At 38.3% G+C, this 19243-nt stretch overlaps 1 protein-coding gene and 1 pseudogene across 9 annotated transcripts; one reads left to right on the top strand and one right to left on the bottom strand.

The window, feature by feature from the left end:
- Positions 1 to 493: 493 nt before the first annotated feature.
- Positions 494 to 19225, bottom strand: LOC148724151 (protein deacetylase HDAC6-like). 9 transcript variants are annotated; one of them, XM_088732805.1, is made up of 20 exons: positions 18956 to 19225; positions 18350 to 18428; positions 17763 to 17800; positions 16667 to 16720; positions 16104 to 16191; positions 15239 to 15279; positions 14772 to 14871; positions 14008 to 14079; positions 13884 to 13909; positions 13425 to 13529; positions 12742 to 12810; positions 12492 to 12618; positions 12029 to 12094; positions 11525 to 11584; positions 10553 to 10642; positions 9693 to 9799; positions 8290 to 8368; positions 6224 to 6284; positions 5977 to 6005; positions 494 to 3059 (listed from the first exon to the last, which is right to left on the bottom strand). In XM_088732805.1, the coding sequence occupies exons 3-20, from the start codon at positions 17789 to 17791 to the stop codon at positions 2991 to 2993; spliced, it is 1272 nt and encodes a 423-aa protein (XP_088588931.1). In that variant the 5' UTR covers positions 17792 to 17800; positions 18350 to 18428; positions 18956 to 19225; the 3' UTR covers positions 494 to 2990. The 9 variants fall into 9 exon arrangements, 6 of the variants coding, with proteins under 6 accessions (XP_088588931.1, XP_088588930.1, XP_088588932.1 ...); XR_015991580.1 differs by lacking the exon at positions 18350 to 18428 and adding an exon at positions 6832 to 6882 and having other exon boundaries at positions 3010 to 3059; positions 8301 to 8368; XR_015991578.1 differs by lacking the exon at positions 18350 to 18428 and adding an exon at positions 6600 to 6663 and having other exon boundaries at positions 3028 to 3059; positions 8301 to 8368.
- On the top strand, positions 4721 to 5964 carry LOC148724152 (uncharacterized; annotated as a pseudogene).
- Positions 19226 to 19243: the final 18 nt, after the last annotated feature.

The raw sequence follows: 19243 nt of genomic DNA, 5'->3' as shown, positions 1-19243 counted from the left end.
AAATTGTGAAATCTTAAAAAGAACGGGAAATACAGCTGAAAGAATGTTTTAAGGGCACCTTTGAATTACAAAAAGGGAAAAAGTCTTATGTAAAGGTATTACAAAATACGACAAAAATATCCAACTAGACATCAAAGGTTCTTTGTTGGGTAACTTATTTATTGTCAAGGTGAGAGTTGTATGGTTTGTAAGGTAAGACGGAGGCAGTAGCAATATATCACAGTTCAAGAGTTTGCTTCAACTTACAACTTACAGATTCAAACAAGCAGGTACCCATCATCAAATACAAAAGGTTTTTTTTTTCCAATTTTCTGAGCATGAGGAATGCAAGCCTTGATTTATTGAGACTTGCAGGGACTAATAGCTGATTGGTTCAGCAATTAAAAAAAATTACTATTAGGGATCCAAAAACAAAACTGAATACATATCACATAAATCCTAGTGCATCATTATTAACATCTGCCAAAAGCATTTTCAAAAAAAATTCAATAAGTGACAAAGAAAAGATTATATTTTCTACATAGGATAATTCTCATCAACCCAACAGAACAACAGTTCTTTCATACTGAATGTACCAGATTTACCATTTGCCTCACCTAGAGTGATATATTGCTGACTATGTTACATAAATCATTGATAAATAAACCTTGAATTACTTTACCTGTGGTGCTTAGTCGTCCTTTTGCCTCAAAAATGTTTTTGAGTGATTGTGAATGAGTCTGATTTCGTTGTTAATAATATACATGAAAAAATTTCTCAGTTCTGATTGGTTAAGATGAATGCAGTTTTCAGTTAATTCAATGCAGAAGAGAGTTAATTCAGTGCAAAGAAAGAAACAAACCAGACATTCTGATTGGTCAGAATGATTGGTCAATGTCAATGTCAATGTGAAGGTCAATGTGAAGGTCAATGTCACTCGCAGGGTTTGAATAAATTATTTTTGCACGTGATGCACGCGCCCTTCTTCCGAGTAGTTGTGAGAAGCTACCTCATATTTTTTCATGTATATTATTAATAGATAATCACATTATTTTCTCGTGCAATTTGGAATAAATGAGCACTTGTAAATGTTTTCAAAGACCACAAATTGCACTCAAAATCATGTGATTACCTATACTAATGTAATGCATAAAAGAAAGACAAGGGTGGAAGCCTTGTTTTGAAAGGGTTCAAGCGCCCTAGCGATTTTGACCCCGAAAATCGCATCACTCCGCTTTCAAACTTCGCAGCATTAAGGTCAAAAGATGCACGCACTCCGCTTTCAAACTTCGCAGCATTAAGGTCAAAAGATGCACGATTTTCCTCGTACCTTCCAATCGAAAATCCATCCAAACGGACCGGAGCTAGCCCTCGAAGAAAATCAAAATCCCACAGAATTTTTGCGTCTGAGATGCGTAGCAAGATTCTCATGTGCCAGCCAGAAACTGTCACGTTGATTTCCCTTTTCTGATTGGACAACGTAAAACGATGACCAATACAAAATATCTAACAAGGGTGGGGAACCATTGGCGTTTAGTGACCCTTCAACTGTTTACCCACCAGACTCAGGTCGTGTGTCTTGACGCTCACCGGAAGCAACTTACATTTTCGCCTATTGTTCCCATCCGCCAATGAATGAACAGGAAACAGATTGTTTCCCTGTTCGAAATGAAACGTAGAAAAAAAAAAAAAACAAACAAACAAACGAACAAACAAACGAACAAACAGGAAGACCCAAGGGTAAATAAAGTGCGAAAAAGTCCTTCTTTGATTGCCACACTTCTATTTTCATTAGTTCCAAAACTAAGAAATCGGCTTCTGTTAGAGCACTATGGGTGGACAAACAGAGGTAATAGCGTGGAGTTTTTAAAAGTTCACATTTGGAGATTTTTTCCTTTTGAGTTGTTTCTAGGTCGCTGGAAATTTTCCTTAACTGAAATCACACCATATCATAACAATTTTTCAAGGAGGAACAACTACAAAAGCACAAGAATACCCCAATAGGGATGGAAGAATGTTTGGGATAAAGAAAATAGCACAAATTGTAAATGAAGATCAAGGGGAAGCTAGTCTAACTTTTGTAAGATGCATGCAGCACTAGGTTTGTTAAAACTTGGTATTTGAGATACTAAGTTTCAAGAGAGCCGGGATATCTTATCCTATAAAACTTTCTTAACGAAATACAATAATATGTACGTTACCAAAACGTGATTTAAAGTGCATATGACACGAAATTTTTTTCTCTTGTTTCTTGCATTTGGATAGCTATAGACAACGTTTCGAAGCCTTAAAAGTGCTGGAAATATCTAAAAAGCATTTTTTTTTTTTGCTTTCAAAATACGCGCAATTTGCCTTCAAATTTGTCCCGGTCATCGCGCGGCCAAAATCGCACGTGGCGTCACATTAAGTACCCAGATTCTTCAAAGTCAATTGAACTTTCAGAAGAGTCGGACTGAAAGGAATCATAAGAATCACTGGACAACTGTGCCTTTCAATGCACTATCTATCTACTACGAAGTACTGCAGCGACAACAGACCTTCACGGCAAAGGTACACAATGTGACGTCACGAATAACTTCGACGGCGATAAACTACGTCCCAGTCTCCGGGACAAATTTGAAGGCAAATTGCGCGTATTTTGAAAGCAAAAAAAATGCTTTTTACATTTTCCAGCACTATTAAAGCTTCGAAACATTTCCTATAGATATCCAACTACAAGAAACAACAGAAAAAAAATTTCGTGTCATAAGCACTTTAAGTCTAAAATAAAACAAGTTGAAATGGAAAGTCGAAGAACAATATTGTCGGCATCTGAATTTTACAGAAACTATGCCTTGAATGAAACAGAATGACCAGAAATAGATGAGCATTTTAAATTAACGATTTGAAATTTACAGACTAAAATGTACAGAAACATTTGTCACTCGAATAGTGATAATTACAGGATAAACCAACATTATATTTATGAACACACAGTTATATATTAACTGCTCTTAATTCATCGGGAGGTGTTAGAGTTTTTCCAAAGATTTTCGAAGACAGCTTCCACGATTCATCCGTTGTTGACACTCAACAGTAAGCTAGAATGAAAAGGGAAAGTTTAAGGTTGCGAAATTTGTAAGCACACAAGACCCGTGAGAGAATTGTTAGAGTTAAAGGCAACATGTAACTCAAGCTGCAGAATAGAGCCTATTTAATCGAGATTTAACAGCGACATTTAAACGTAAAAAAAAGTCTGTTTACGAGACTAGTGGCCCAGTAGGCCCGTGCTTAACTCCGGTTTCTGTAGCATGAAGCGACTAGGAGTATTTCTACTCCCCCCTGGATGGGATGCCAGTCCATCGCAGGGTTACTCCCAGCATTAAATTGCTGGTACCCATTTATACACCTGGGTGAAGAGAGACACTGTGAGAGTAAAGTGTCTTGCCTAAGAACACAACACAATGTTCCCGGCCGGGGCACAAACCCGAACCACTCGATCCGGAGTCGAGTGCACTAACCATGAGGCCACCGCGCCTCCACGACATTAAGTAATTTTTGCCGTGATTCTCGATAACAATTTTTGAAACGCTCAGTGTCTTCTTGTTCTTTCCAGAAGGAGATCTTTATCCCTCCTTGTCCCTTCCAGTAGGGTATCATTTTGTCTTGGCTCTCAGCTCTCTTGCATTCTGATGTCAGGGGTAAATAGGTTTCATTTTGCCGTGGTAGCACTGGAGATCAGATACGCTGATGGCTGATAAAGGTAGTTTAAGTCTGTACTCGAGTCCAGTGCCCTCACCTAGCCGGGCTTATCCTGGTTTTCATTTGCATGAAGCGACAAGGTGTATTACTACTCCCCCCTGGATGGGATGCCAGGCTTCCCCTGGACACAGAGGCACTGTGAGAGTTAAGTGTTTTGCCCAAGATTACAACACATTGGCCAACCTTCTCAGCGCACTAACCACTAAGCCACCGCGCCTCCTGCGCCGATGTCGATAGGAAGCATCAATTTTTCTTTTTATAGAATAACAAATGCATTTCGATAAATACTTCCTTTGGTCGTGCGTGCGCAGCTTTCGGTTGCGTGAATATTTCGGAGAAAAATATTTGTCGTGAAATGGATCCCTCACCGATCATTCCATCGTTTTGGCATGGCGGGGGAAGGTAGTTAAAACCCAACCCAATTTGACAAAAATTGTTCAGGGAAAATGACGAACAACAAAAATGCACTGAACGTATTTCAAAACACTTTCGAGAGAATTAAGGGAGAAACAAGAACGTTAAACTGTCTCTGTGTAATATCGAGTAAATGGTTATGAAATAGGTTGTTGTTCATTGGCAGCTGGATGATAATATAAATTTGTTCTGTTGTCTCATGACAAAGTCCCTAGATGTAGAACTCAAAGTTTCGACTGCTTACTGCAAGGCTTCTTCAGGCGATGGGGTCGACTGGTTGCGGAACAGCATTATATATCATGGTGGTCTGTTGTGATTAGGGCATTTCGATCCGGCTATTGTTTCCGTGCACCACCTCAGGCGTTCGTTGATTTTTCGCGCGTCGTTGGTTTTGATGTTTTCTTATTATAGGCATTCCCGCTTCCGGTATTTCGGCTCCGTTAACCCTCTTTACGTTGTTTGGGTTGAGTCATGTGTCAGTGTGAATTGCCTCTTTCACTTTCCTTGTGTACCAATGGCTGTCTCGGTCAAGAAGCTTTACTTCGTTCCACAGCGGCTTGTGTCCGGTTCCGTTGGCATGTTCTGAAACCGCGGAATTCTGAGGGCGTGCGAGTCGTATATTCCTGTCGCCTTTCTCGACACCCTCGCAACAAGGGAACCAAAGGGCAAACTACTCACAAGTGTTTACAGAAAACCCACACACACCGACCAGTACCTCGCGTATGATTCACACCATCCACAATCGGTTAAACGCGGTACTGTCAAATGTTTACACGATCGGGCCAAACGTATCATCACCACGCCATCAGGAACAGCTCAGGAGAAGAAACATCTATCTACAGTTCTCGTCGCCAACGGCTACCCTCCGTCCTTCTTACAGAAGGTGACCAAAACCAGGAAATCCAACACCAGAAATCAAGTCTACCGCAGTACTTCCAGACATCAAAGGAGTCTCAGAGTCCCTCCACCGCCATCTACAGCAACAAGGAATACACACCGTCGTTAAGTCCAACACCACACTAAGATCTCTCGGCTGGTCAGAACAAAAGATCCCGCTCACCCGTACAAGCAAGATGGCGTAGTCTACAAGATACCATGCACATGCGGCTCAGTCTACATCGGAGAAACAGGACGACCCATGCAAGGGACAATGAAAGAACACGACAGGGAGGTATGACTCGCACGCAATCAGAGTTCCGCGGTTTCAGAACATGCCAAAGGAACTGGACACAAGCCACTGTGGAACGAAATAAAGCTTCTTGACCGAGACAGCCATTGGTACATAAGGAAAGTGAAAGGGGCAATTCACATAAGACTCAACCCAAACAACATAAACAGGGTCAACGGAGCCGAAATACCGGAAGCGTGGATGCCTTCACTAAGAAACTAAGAAAACACCAAAACAAACGACGCGCGAAAAATCCACGAAGGCCTGAGGAAATCATGGTGCATGGAAACAATAGCCGGATCGAAACGCACCAATCACAACAGACCACCATGATATATAATGCTGTGCTGCAACCATTCGACCCCATCGCCTGAAGAAAACTCGCAGTAAGCAGTCGAAACGTTGCGTCCTACATCTAGTGACTTTGTCGGGAGACAACAGAACAATCTTATATTATCATCGAGTAAATTGGCACTAAATTGCAGCTTGAGCCACCTGTGTTAGCGACCGGCAAGGAAAAAAAAGTAGACAATTTTTCTGCCTGTGACCTGTGTGTGTGAGCGGTCCTTTTATCTGTAATACTTTCACCCACCCACCCCCCTCCCCACCTCCCCCTTCCTTCCCCGAAGTGATTAAATTGTCACTTGTCCTAAATGTAGGAAAACGTCTCGCACCTGTGAAGTCACTTGGTAATCTTGGATATCTACAAGCAGAGAGAAACAAAGGGCAAAAACAGAAAAAAATCAGTTTTAGTTCGTCTCTGTGTTTGCAACCTGATTAAGAGCTCTGATTAAGAGCAATTTTCAATTGAGCAGCAAAATCCCAAAGTGTTTCTCCACAAAACTCAAGCCAACCTCGGCTTAATCCAAAAAAACACTGATTTGAAATTCACTTTAATATAAACTCAGCAGAGACACTAACTCGATTTTCCTTTCTTCCTTGGACTCATCTTCGGCGTCTTGAATATTTCCGCTAAGAAAGGCTGGAGGGGAAATAACGGTAAACAGAACAGTTTCTAAATCGCGAAAATCGAGGTACAACCTTATAAATGTACAGGTACACGGGGAACAGCAAAAGGGTTGCACAAAGTGAAAAACCTCCGAATAGTGGGTTGATAATACTATTATTTTAATTATCATAATAATTACAATAATATAATTATCATTATCGTCTAGCATTGGACATTCCACGAGGGGGCTCTTCCAGGAATGTTGGTTTTTGCGAAGAGATGAAAACCAAAGGACCCAGAGAAAAACCCTCGGGGAAAGGAGGAGAACCAACAACAAACTCAACCCACATGTGTCGTCAGGTCCCGAAATCCAGCCCGAGCTGTAGCAGCGGGAGGCGAGCACTCATCCCCACTGCCCAGGTTACAGTGAGTATCAAGGTAAAAAATAAACAAATCGTGTGATTTTTTCTACACGTATAAATCAAATTTAAAGTTCACTTAATGATTTTCCTAATATTTATACCGTACAGGCACCCATAGTACTCCCCTGTCTGAATAATATATTTGAAAAGCTACTGACTTCTCAGTTCGAAGAATTCTTCAGTGGGCTCCTATCAAAGTTTCTCTCCGCCTACAGAAAATTTTACAGTTGTGAGACTTCGCTTCTTAGACTAACAGACGACTGGAAAAGGAGTAGAGACAAAAAAGAACTCGTTGGGGTTGTCTCAATGGACTTATCGAAGGCGTTTGATACGATACCACATGCTTTTCTTTTAGCCAAACTAAAAGCGTATGGCCTGAGTGACGGTGCTTGTACGCTCTTCGAGAACTACCTCTCTGGAAGATTGCAGAAAGTCAAAATTGGAGACGTAACATTTGAGTGGGTGTTGGTCTCCAGAGGAGTACCTCAGGGCAGTGTACTCGGGCTCCTGTTTTTTAACATTTTTATCAATGACTTATTTTAACATATTACGGAAGTGAAGCTTCATGCGTATGCGGACGATGAACAGTTGTATGACTCGGATAAAGACCCTAAATTACTAGACAAGAGGCTAATGCATCAAGTTAATATTGTAAACGAATGGTAATAAAAACAACGGTATGCTTGTCAATCCCACCAAACACCAAGCCATGATAATAGGAAACTCGGATCATGTATTCTCTTTTCCAGTGCGAAAATCAATCGAATTGTTTGGAATTACTGTGGATGACAGACTTGGCTTTGATGAACACATCTCTAACATGTGTAAAAAGATAACTAATCAATTTAATTTTATAAGCAGATTCCGTAAGCTCATACCAGCTACTGTATTATTACGTTTCTACAAAGCGTTTATAATGCCGCAGTTTATGTATTGTTCCACTATATGGCATTCTTGCAACGCTAGAAATAAGGAGAAGGTAGAAACACTGAACAAACGTATTCTTAGGGTCGTCTTAAATAATAACGCTCTATCATACATTGGCCTCTTGCAACAAATAGGAGACTGTACTCTTAGCAATAAGTGGATACAGAATATGCTCAGTTATTTTTAAATGTCTTAATTTAGAACATTACCCACAGTACCTGAAAGAATTGTTTACTCTGAGATCTGTTGACTATTCTATGAGAGGAACCAATATTCTTACTCTTTTTTGCCTTGTTACTACTACTTATGGCATAAACTCTCCCAGTTATACAGCTGCTAAGTACTGGAATGCTCTACCGGATAACTTGAGAGTTATTTCGTCTTTAAATAATTTCATTTCAACAATTCGTCAACATAATTTTATTATTGAGCTAATAATAATGATGATAATACTTTTATACTATTTCTAATTAATGCAAATAGTAATTAATTTTATTCTGGGATTAAATTTTTTTTCCTCGGAGATACTAGCCCACCTTTGGCTACTCTTAATTCGAAATGAAATAAAGTTTTATGTATGTATGTATGTACGTACGTACGTACGTACGTATGTATGTATGTATGTATGTATGTATGTATGTATGTATGCATGCATGCATGCATGCATGTATGTATGTATGTGCACTCACGACAAACGTACTTGCAAGCTTCAGCGACTTCCAATACTTGCTCTGCTCACCGACAACATTTACGATGGTCTCTAAACAACTGAATATGTGGAGAGAAACGAGAATCCTCAGGTTAGTTGGTGGGGGAGTGTTTATTATTTTTTGGTAAAAAAATAAGCTTGACAACAATGTTGAGAACTATTAAGTGCAGCGCAATAGCCTCTATTCACAAGTAGTAACAAATAAGGGGTCCATCCAGACCTTAAATCACAAGAATAATTTTTATCGCTAATTAAACAACAAAACATAAAAGAATTGTTTGCTAGCTTTCATTTGAATGATCTCACACTGGGGTGACATCCACGGATTAGGAAGTTCAACAACTTCTTTTATGAAGCATTATAAACAGCACCATAATAATAGCCATCCGAATGGCTACATATTAAGTTTTACTGAGCAGATTTATTACAATCCCTTTAAATTCAAAATTACCACAAGTGATCAGAGTAAAGTATTAGGGGTCCATTAGAGGCATATTAAGCTCTTATAGCTCCTATGAGCCTGCAATGACATATGACGCTAGAAGTGGCAACTTTTTATAAGCAACAAAATTTACATCTAAATTTATATATATATATAATATGTTGTAGGTCAATTTGTTCTTTAGGTAAATTTGTTTCAAACTAAGTTAATTTGATCTCAACCCAGGTCAGTTGCTGATGTCTGTCTGTCTGTCTGTTTTTTTTTTTTTTGGCTGTGTTGAGATGTCTGGAACCTTAGTTGTGATTTGAGCACTCTCGCATGGCAACATGCCTGCACTTGGTCCCACAAGTGTAGCGCGCAGGCAATGGTTTATTCCAGAGCTTGGCCCAGTGTCTGCACTGCACTGATGAGACCCACATAGGTCGAAACAGTGTGCACTGTCTGCAGTTAGATAGCTCTCGCTTGGCTTTGCCTTTAGGCTACCTCGCGATTGAGCACTCTACACTGGGGTTGCCATGCACTTAGCCTTCGGGCGAAGCTCATCACCTTAGTTGTGATTTGAGCACTCTCGCATGGCAACATGCCTGCACTTGGTCCCACAAGTGTAGCGCCCAGGCAATGGTTTATTCCAGAGCTTGGCCCAGTGTCTGCACTGCACTGATGAGACCCACATAGGTCGAAACAGTGTGCACTGTCTGCAGTTATATATATATATATATATATTATCTTGCAACAACGTATTCGCAAGCTACCCCCCAATTCCCAGTATATTATAGAAAGGTAGCACATTCTCCTCAGTTATTTTAAGACCTTGAGTGTTTGTCCGGCCGGGGCTCAAACCCTCAACCTCCTGCATAACAGACCAGCACTCTAACCAACTGAGCTAACCAGGAAGCGGTTAAATAATAAATAAATAAATAATCAATAAATAATTGGGTTACCTGTCACAAGGTGTCATGGGGCCATCAAGACGTGGGCATGGATCTCCGAGAAGAGAAGAAGTACAAGCGCACATGGATTCCTCCACTGAAGTAAGATTATAACCTCCCTGAAACAAGCAAACAAGCAAAAAATTATTGACAATTTTTATCACTGTGACTGAGCTGAGGGTATTTTGAGCATTTTGCACCTCATTTATAGGAAGAGATTGCAATGGAGCAGTCTCAAGGGGGATGGGAGGAAGAGGAAACCCACTTAATACATATTTTTGTTAACAAAGGACGACTGCTCAGGAAGCTCATCAGGCTCCAAACTTTAAGGCACATATCTGCTAGGCAAGTGGATACATGTACAGACACAAAAAGTAAAAGGAAACAAATTGGAAAGGGAGAACAAACCAGTAAGCTATTGATTGAGTGCAGTAGAGCAATTGAACTCAGGACTAACAAGGAACAAATCTAGTTGGGTGGTATAACATAATAAGCCTGCGAGCACCAAGCTCTCATTATTAGTGTTACAGGATCGGATGCGCATTGCTCTGCAAACAGGAGGTGGGGTGAAGTTTTCCAGGAGTCTGGCACTAATAAAGCAAAACCCCTTCTACACCTCTCACGAGTTTGCATTGCTCAAGGCTTCATCCTTCTGCACGGGGCAAAGAAATGCTTGTACCCAAGCGCCAATTGTATGGGACTACTCTGGGGGACTGAGGGACTGAGGAGTTAACCTTTAAAACTTCAGATTTCGAATCCGATATCATCAACTTCTCAGCCAATCCCTCTCCAAACAAGCAAGAATAAGTCAGTTTTGCAAAACGCAAAAGGATTGACCCTTCCACAGGGTCACTCTAAATGAACACAAGTACCTCAAGAACAACAACTACTCTTCCACTGGCTAAATTCATCAGCAATCTTGTAAGATGATGGTAACCTTCCGGTGTTATATCACAAAGTCCCTGCCGATTAAAATTCAAATTCAGTCTCACCTACAAAATAAAATAACATTGAAGAGGAAACAGATCCTTAACTCTAGACACATACACATGAAATCTTATTTTTACCAGTTAAGTATGACAATGTGCTTAAGATGCATGCCTGGAGGAAGGGGAGGGGGGTTACTTTCTAGTAGTAGGGTCAAATTTTAACCACAGGGTTGACTATTATTAAGAATACTTTTTTCAATAGAGTTATTAGAATGGGGTTGCACATTTTTGGAATTTGGGGGTTAAAGAATTCATGGTCATTTGTATCAAATCAATCTAGGATAACCTACTAAAAAGATGTTGTATATGTTGTAGTTCAATTTTATACTTGGTTCAAATTTTATTTTTCTAGTTTCTTCTTGATCATGTTAATGTATGATAATGAGTTTGAAACAAAGGAAAATAAAATGTGAACCAAGGATAAAATTGAACTACAGCATATACATAGAAAGTGACTGAGTTAAGATTGCAAATATTGTATATGTCCAAAAGTGACTAAGTTGGTGGTAGGGGATTCTAAGAGGCCAGCCACACATAATCCAGCAAAAATGTGACCCGTGTGGGCCTCCTCCCCCATGGATGGGATACCACTTCATCTCAGGGTTACCCCAGGAATTTCATTGTGGGTACGCAAACATATACTCCTAGATGGAAAGAGGCACTGAGTGAAAGTAAAGTGTTTAGCCAACAGAATAATCCCCCCCTCCCCCCAGGTTGCAAATGCAGACCTCTCCACCCAAAGTCTAGTGCACTGACCATTGGACAATGGCTTTCCCCAACTGGATTAAAGTGAAAAAAAAAAAGAAACAAAACTAAAATAAAACCCTGTTCAAGAGTACAAAGACAATTCTTCACCTTTGGATCTCCTTGAGCTGAGTCAAAACCAGCCGACACCAAAACAAGATCAGGATCAAACTGAAATAAATTTCACAGAGGATAAATACTCAAAATCCTAAATCCAAAATATCAATTTTAATTTTTTTGTAATTCAATACATAAATCCAGGATTACTCTAGATTTAATGCCTTATAATATTTTTAATTTATGTAATTTAAGATTATGCAATCCCCACTCTTGACCAATCAGACAAAAGTTGAACAAATTAATGCAACATGAGTTCTTATCTTATTGGCTCCATTTTCTAGTCATTTTCTCTCTGACTGGCTAATACCTCAGCTTGAATAAATTAAAAACAACAAAAACACCAACATTGTCACCTTCAGAAGAACTTGAACCACCTGTCATAGTTTAACAATACTTTTAAGGATTGTTGGGTGGTGACATGTCAAATGATGGAAATAACAAACTATTTAAAAAAGAAACCTACAGGAATAACACAGCTTCAAACCAATGCATTACCTCATAAGCAATAGGAAATAAAATGTGATGAAAAACAGCCAAATAATCAGCATCACCCATATGTTTCTGTTGATTCAAAAAACAGTACTTTTTCAGGAAAAAATTTACGAATTATTGTAACCGATTGACTTTTTTTTTCCAACTCATACAGTTAATCCCTTCATATTCAATAAAAAGCTTGGCAATCAAAAGACAAATGAAGACTTTTAAAATTTCAAAGAACATTTGTCAAAAATTATGCATTTCAAATAATCCTGTTTAAATCGGTTTAACTTTTTTACACCATATATGATTGGCTAAGAGAAAGCAAACCATCTCCTCAACTGCTTAGAGGTGTTCCCTTGCATCCTTCTATATAAAGCCAAATCAAATAATCATTCTCGGCAGTTGTAACAAACTTGGTTTTGGGTCTGTAAAAGTCATCTAAGAACCGCTAGATTAAGCACATTTCATTGCCATTTACCTCATTCCAAGGTACATTGACAGTGTACCCTTTGCCAGGTCCATTACCAACAACATCATAATTAGCATAAGTAGAGAAAGGAAAAAACTTGGCATGATCGTATCGATGAATGGAGAAGTACAAAACACTAGGAATAAACCATAAACAAGGACAGTGAGAAACAAAAATACTGAACAGCACTCGTGATCCTCATCCATAATGCAGCACTGTATGTTAATCAGTCAATAGGACTGTGCCTGACAATATATACCTGGGATCAGATTCGAAGAGATGTTGAGTGCCGTTTCCATGGTGAATATCCCAATCCACAATTAGAACCCTAAAAACATTTTAAGCCAAGAATTAAATGAAATCATTGATCCCTAGTAATAAAATTTAAAATCATATTGTGGCTCTTTAAAGTAATTCAAAAGTCCATTGGCCTGTACAATGCTATGTTGGAAAAAATCCCTAGAGACATTTTAAAATCTGATAACATCTCAGAATGGCTATGAGGTGAATCAGCAGAAATTGGGTGCTATGTTCCACAAGACTGTAAAGAACAATCGCTTATTCTCATTCAGCTAGTTTATAATTAATTTTCTGTAAAGTCTGATGAGCCATCTCACAAGTTCAACTGTATTTGATATAAAGGCAGATAGTTTCGAAAGAAACTGTTTGGGGCTGCATCGGTGGGAGTAACGAAATAATTTGGATATATTAACAAAGTTGAAATGGTAAATTGGCCACCGTAACGATTACAAAAGCTGACGTTTCGAACGTTAGCCCTTCGTCGGAGCGAATGTATTTGAAATATTTTCTTAACAGATGACAAGAATGAAGGGTTCAAAGTCTGTTACAATTTACCTCATTGCCATGAGAAAGACAGTACTGTGACAAATAAAATTACTCATTCCCACATGCCATTGCCCTGTTCCTTTTCAACAAATATACCTCTGCACATTCCATCTTTGTTGAGCTATTTTTGCAGCAACAGCCACATTGTTGAAAAAGCAGTAACCCATAGCAAAGTCAGTGTCAGCATGATGTCCTGGGGGCCTGATGAAATAAAAACAAACTGTGTAAAATTTGGGCAGGATGGAGGGAGGGAGGGGTTTGCAGTGGATTTTTTGGCAACAAGTTAAGTTAATTTCATGCAGAAACTGTGCATGTCTCAGCCAAATAAAAATATAAAATGATTTGGGGTTCTTAAAGTGGGTTTCCTTATATTCTCATCACTTGATTGCTGTATTGTATATTGAAAGTTTTGGGAGAAAGTACACAGTCATTTACCACTTCTACAAGTTTTAGGTTTACGCAGCTTCAAAATTTAATTTATTTATTAATATGTGATACACCATCTCATTGTGGATGTTACAAAACCCATACCACAAAATACCTCAACATGAATACCTTACAATAGCTACTGCATTTTGAACCTGTTAAGTAAGAGAAAAAAAAAGAATCATTTAATGATGGCCTGGTCAATCTTAAGTCAAAGGTAAAAACTATAAATATTGAGCCATTATTTTTTCACCTTGTTTGTCGCAACAGCTTCCACTGCAGAAAGAGTACAACCACATGCAACTCGAGCACTTTCACAAGCATGCTGTTAAAAACATGAGTAAACTTCATTCAGAAAGTCTAAGGGAATACTGATTAAAAACAATTTGTCTTTGATACATTAAATGTATGGAAAATCATCCATAAAATTTTTTACAACCTAGCTACCATACTTTACCTTCAATTTTTTTCTTTTTGGATTTTCCATTACAACATTATTGCAATAAATTAGGTGAACATCTTCTGCAAAATTAGGTGATTGATCAACTGCTGATGGCCATAATAATGCTTCCTTTGAAAGTCTAGATTACTTACTAAAGATTATTTTAATCATCATTAATATTTAATGAGTATTAACTATAATATAACATTCGGATGTCTTTGGGAGGTGCTGTCCAGTCTCTCAGGCTGGAGAGTAAATGATTGTGATATATCAATATTTTACAATATCTAGTAGGTACAAGACAACGTGACACTCAAACTTGCCATTTTTTTCATTTACTTCTATACTGTAAAATTTTACTGGAAATCATGTACTAAAACAAAATGACAGAGTACAAGTAATACATCAAGAACATATGCGGCAAGAAAAATTGTCCTCCTCCAACTTCTGAATTCTGACTATATAGTTATGCTCCTTTTCATTACATTGATAATCATTGTTTTTAAAACTTAAGAGAGCCTTTCATATCATTTCTAAACATTATATTGTGAAATATCTGGTAAACCAATCCTTACCTTACTCATGTAGACCGAGTCATAATCACAAGCCCCCATGTTATACAGTTCCTCTTTTGTCATGGTTTTAGATGATTTCATCTTGTTTACATGTTCTTTACTGTCAATGACAATGAATACTATGTATATGATGCATTTTCATAACTTGTTAAAGGGACAGGCTGCAGAGCCAATTCATACATTCAGTCACATTTGAACCAAATCAGATTGAAATTAACAAGTGTTCACATGCACAGCTGGCAGTTAGCATTTTTTGCAGCCAGCACCAGTTTGCATTCAGCTTGGATTCTCTTCAAAGTTATGTTTATTAAATTTTATTGGAAATTTTGTTTTGGGAGGAAAAAATTAAGCTATAAAATAATAATTAAAATATTCAATTATCTACTTGAGAAAGATAATATTTTATCCAAGGCATATGAAATAATTAGAGATTTAAAGATCAAAGAAATTATCATTTGACAGCATACCTGTGTTGACTTAGCAACTCTTCATCTGTAGCAAGCCGTGGCTTGAGAAAAAAATAATACGTCATACATATAATAGTAATTATTACTGATCTTAAATTAATTGGCACAGCTTCATCATAAAATTATAAATTGATTAAGGTTATATAATTATATTATACACTAAATATACTTTTGTTGGAATTGATATAAACCTATCAATTATTTGACACTTTCATAATCATTACTAAAAATTCTCAATAATCTTTATTTGCAAAGTTGCTCTGGTTAGATAATTTATATTACAGGAAAACATTGCAAGTGGTCCTGTATCAACTGAGTTCAAAATCTCTTCAGAGCCAGATTTCAGAAGGTAACTAGATTCATCTCAGTCTATTATCATTTGTAATTCAAATGTCAAATTAATTGCAGACTGCAGCAGTTTGAATGATTTCCCTAACTTAATTAACTTAAACCGCCTCCCGGTTAGCTCAATGGATAGAGCGCTGGACTGTTGTGCAGGAGGTCGAGGGTTCGAGCCCCGGCCGGACCAACACTCAAGGTCTTAAAATAAATGAGAAGAATATGCTACCTTTCTATAACATCAAGAAATGGTTAGATATTCTAGTCTTCTCGGATAGGGACGAATAAATGGAGGTCCCGTCTCCTACAGGGTTAGGGGTAGGAGACGTTAATTTCCTACGCACGCGATTACTGTGTGATGGATGTCATCCCCTGGGGTGGGATGGGCGGGTTAGGATTGATTGTAAAGCGCTGTTGATCTGTCATTGTAAATAGTGCTCTATAAGTGATAAATTGTAATTGTTGTTGTAATTAATTTAGCACTCACGTCTGGCAATAACAGTGATAAGTCAATTAACATACTTACTGGGATTTCCTGGCACCTCTCCAGGAGAAAATATTCCTTGTGTTTGTCATATGGCCGCTGTATTCGATCAGGAACCTCAGGGTGAGTTCTAATATAAAACAAATTCAATGCTTCATCCTACAATACAGTGGATTGAGAGCAGGTAGATAGATGAAGTCTACAAAACCAGGCCAGCCATACTGGAGGCAGCTGCCTATCTCGATTTCCATTGGAAAAAATAATGAAGAGTACCTTTCAATCCCTCAGATAAGATGAGCTAAACTATCCATTGTGTCTGGGGAGTGATGGTTATCCCACTGAACTCTGGGTCAAAGGCTTTAGTCTGATAATTTATAGTTTTGTCGTTGTTCAACATAACTGCATCCTAAACAATCTTCAATTTAGCTTAATCTTTCATCTGAACTTTTATTTTTGTGAACAGTGTCAAGAGGGCTGAAGCTTACTGATTGCATAAAAAGAAGGGGAGAGGCCCCATACATGCAATAACAGTATTATTCATTAACTTAAAGTAAATACATACTACACACTAGGGAAAAATCATAAAAAATTATTGGGTTACTTACACATCCCATTCATTGAAATGCTTTTTCATCCTTTCATCAAACACAATTCCAGTTCTGAAAGAGAGAATTAAAAAGGAATTTAGTGCTTGTACCATTGTCAGTCTTCAAAATGCCAGAGGTTTTGAACTGAAATGTCTAGAGTAAATTACAATATATGGGTAAGGTTACCCTTGAAAAAAAAAAAAAAAAACCAGCAAATGCTGAGAAAACAGCAACTGTTCTTGAATTAAGTAGTCATTGATAGAATTAAAAGTGAAGTAGGAGTTGTTATATGTTGAACAAGTGACTTTTTCCGATACTTAAAGGTATCAAGATCTTTTTGCACTAGTTTCACACAAGACTGTTAATTTGATCCAAGTTCATCTCCTGTTGGCCTTAAAAGTTTACTCATATAGTTCGTAGGAATCAGTAGCTCAGCCGCATGCATGATTTGCAACCTAATTGGCTCATTGTTTAATAGAGATATGATCTTTACAGGTCAGCTGTTTAAAACAATTGCAGAAAAGAAGCCTGAAAAAATTCAAGCTTTGATGAGACTTGAGCCTTTACTTCCCAGATACTACAGCTGAGCCATTTATAATGTTTTAGAAATTAAGGCTTAAGATAATAGTTATTGTACCAAATGAAAGTAACTTTTAATTCAAAATTCTAATTATTGGTCATGGTCATGGGAATGCATGTTGAGTATCTGTTTTATTACACAACTTGGGCAGTCAGAGGGCCAATCACTAAAATCAACCAATCAAAATGCTCTATTGCCGGTCAATATTCTCTAAGTATTGGACCGAGCACTGTCCCGAATGGTCCCGAATGATACCGCACTTGTGTCCCTTTGGACTTAAGTCGTATAATAAATCTCTTATTAACCAAGCTTGCTCGCGACCATACCGGAAGAATATTGACCCTTGGTCTTTTTTGTACGGACCTCGCTGTGCTTGGTCCGTACTGTCAAGACCTCGGGCCAATATTCTCCCAGACTGAGTATGGCCCTCGCGCTTGCTTAATAAGATATAATTATCACTGCAATACTTGAAGAATTATTTCTGTCAATTCCTATTAACATTAAAATTTCTATAAATAATGGCTAATAACTAACCTTTTGGCCACAACAGCTAGTTTATTCATTATCTATAGCTGCAAATTGCAAGACAAACAATAGGTAAAAAACCCTGAACACAAAATTCCAAGCTTAAGAACCTCAAACAATACATGGTCAATCTTCATACAAATAAGAGGATTGAGCTAACCGCCTCCCGGTTAGCTCAATGGATAGAGCGCTGGACTGTTGTGCGGGAGGTCAAGGGTTTGAGCCCCAGCTGGACCAACACTCAGGGTCTTAAAATAATTGAGAAGAATTCGCTACCTTTCTATAACATCAAGAAATGGTTAGATATTCTAGTCTTCTCGGATAGGGATGAATAAATGGAGGTCCCGTCTCCTGCAGGGTTGGGGTAGAAGACGTTAATTTCCCACACACAAGATTACTGTGTGATGGATGTCCTCCCCTGGGTTGGGATGGGTGGGAGGGCGGACTAGCACGAATGGTTCCTATTTTCCTTTCTAGTTCTTCCCCACTGCAAAACTTATTGCTGTGAAAATGGACTAAATTAAAAATTAAAAAATTAAATTATTATGTGTAGCCCTTTTAACAGCCCTAACATGGGTAGCCATAATTCTCCATACTGTTCTCTATAGATTTTCTATTGAGTTGACAAGGAGAATTTGTCCACCTATCGCAAGCTTGTCAGTTGATGATCATTCTCTGTAAGGAGAAATTAGATGTCAATCAATTCTTAGGGGTTAAAGAGTTAATACCCCCAGCCCCCCAGCCCTGCCCCAAACCTCGATTGGTTGTTTTCATTCTTGCTAACCACATGAATAGCACCAAACTAGGTAAAAAACATCTAGGTGAAAAACGTTATTTCCAATTAAAGCTAGGCGTCTCATCTACTATAGTGAAAATAAGTAATATCTATTAGAATAAACTAATTGATTTTACAATAAGACTTTTAGGCGCCTGTTAAAGGCGCAGCAAGGAAGGGTTTTTAACCCCCAAACGATCGTTCTAAAAATAAAACAACTCCCAGCAAATGTAGCTAATATTATATTAGCTACATGCACTTAGCTTGGTGAGAGTTATTTATTTTCAGAACGATCGTTTGAGGGTTAAAAACCTTAAATATTTAATTATTCCTGGTGTCCCCAGTTAACCACTACGTGGAGAAGACAGAAATCATTTCAGGGTCTCGTTGCAGTGCGTTATGAAGAAAAAAAAATTTGTTTACGTACCTTGTCCGCGCGCCAAGGCGATAAAGTATTGTGGTTGATCTTGTGTTATATTTATTTTCACTCCACCAAACTCACCGAAAGGCAATACAGCGAACTCGTGTGTGCAATGAAAAAAAATCTGATAACCTTACCCGCTGATTCAGGAAACGAAACAAAAAGCCTGCTTCGTAAATTGGCCGGAACGGAAAAGCCCTAGGCGGGCAAGAAATAGTAGCTTCACTAAGCACATTAGGGTCATCGGAGATTGCGTGACAAAAAGCTCCCAGCATTCCCTATCCTCTCAAATCC

Source organism: Stylophora pistillata, chromosome 9 (genome assembly GCF_964205215.1).
Source record: "Stylophora pistillata chromosome 9, jaStyPist1.2, whole genome shotgun sequence".
In the NCBI taxonomy this organism is placed as follows: Eukaryota; Metazoa; Cnidaria; class Anthozoa; order Scleractinia; family Pocilloporidae; genus Stylophora; species Stylophora pistillata.
The sequence above is the reverse complement of the archived record's forward strand: the minus strand, read 5'-3'. Positions and strand labels throughout refer to the sequence as shown.

Bases quoted from the DNA above. Each gene is read 5' to 3' on its own strand.
- LOC148724151 (XM_088732805.1), bottom strand. From the start codon at position 17,791: ATGAATAAACTAGCTGTTGTGGCCAAAAG. The intron at 15,280-16,103 runs GTAAGTATGTTA...TTTTTTCTCAAG, and splicing joins AGAGGTGCCAGGAAATCCCA to CCACGGCTTGCTACAGATGA. The intron at 8,369-9,692 runs GTAACCCAATTA...CCACATATTCAG, and splicing joins CCCATGACACCTTGTGACAG to TTGTTTAGAGACCATCGTAA.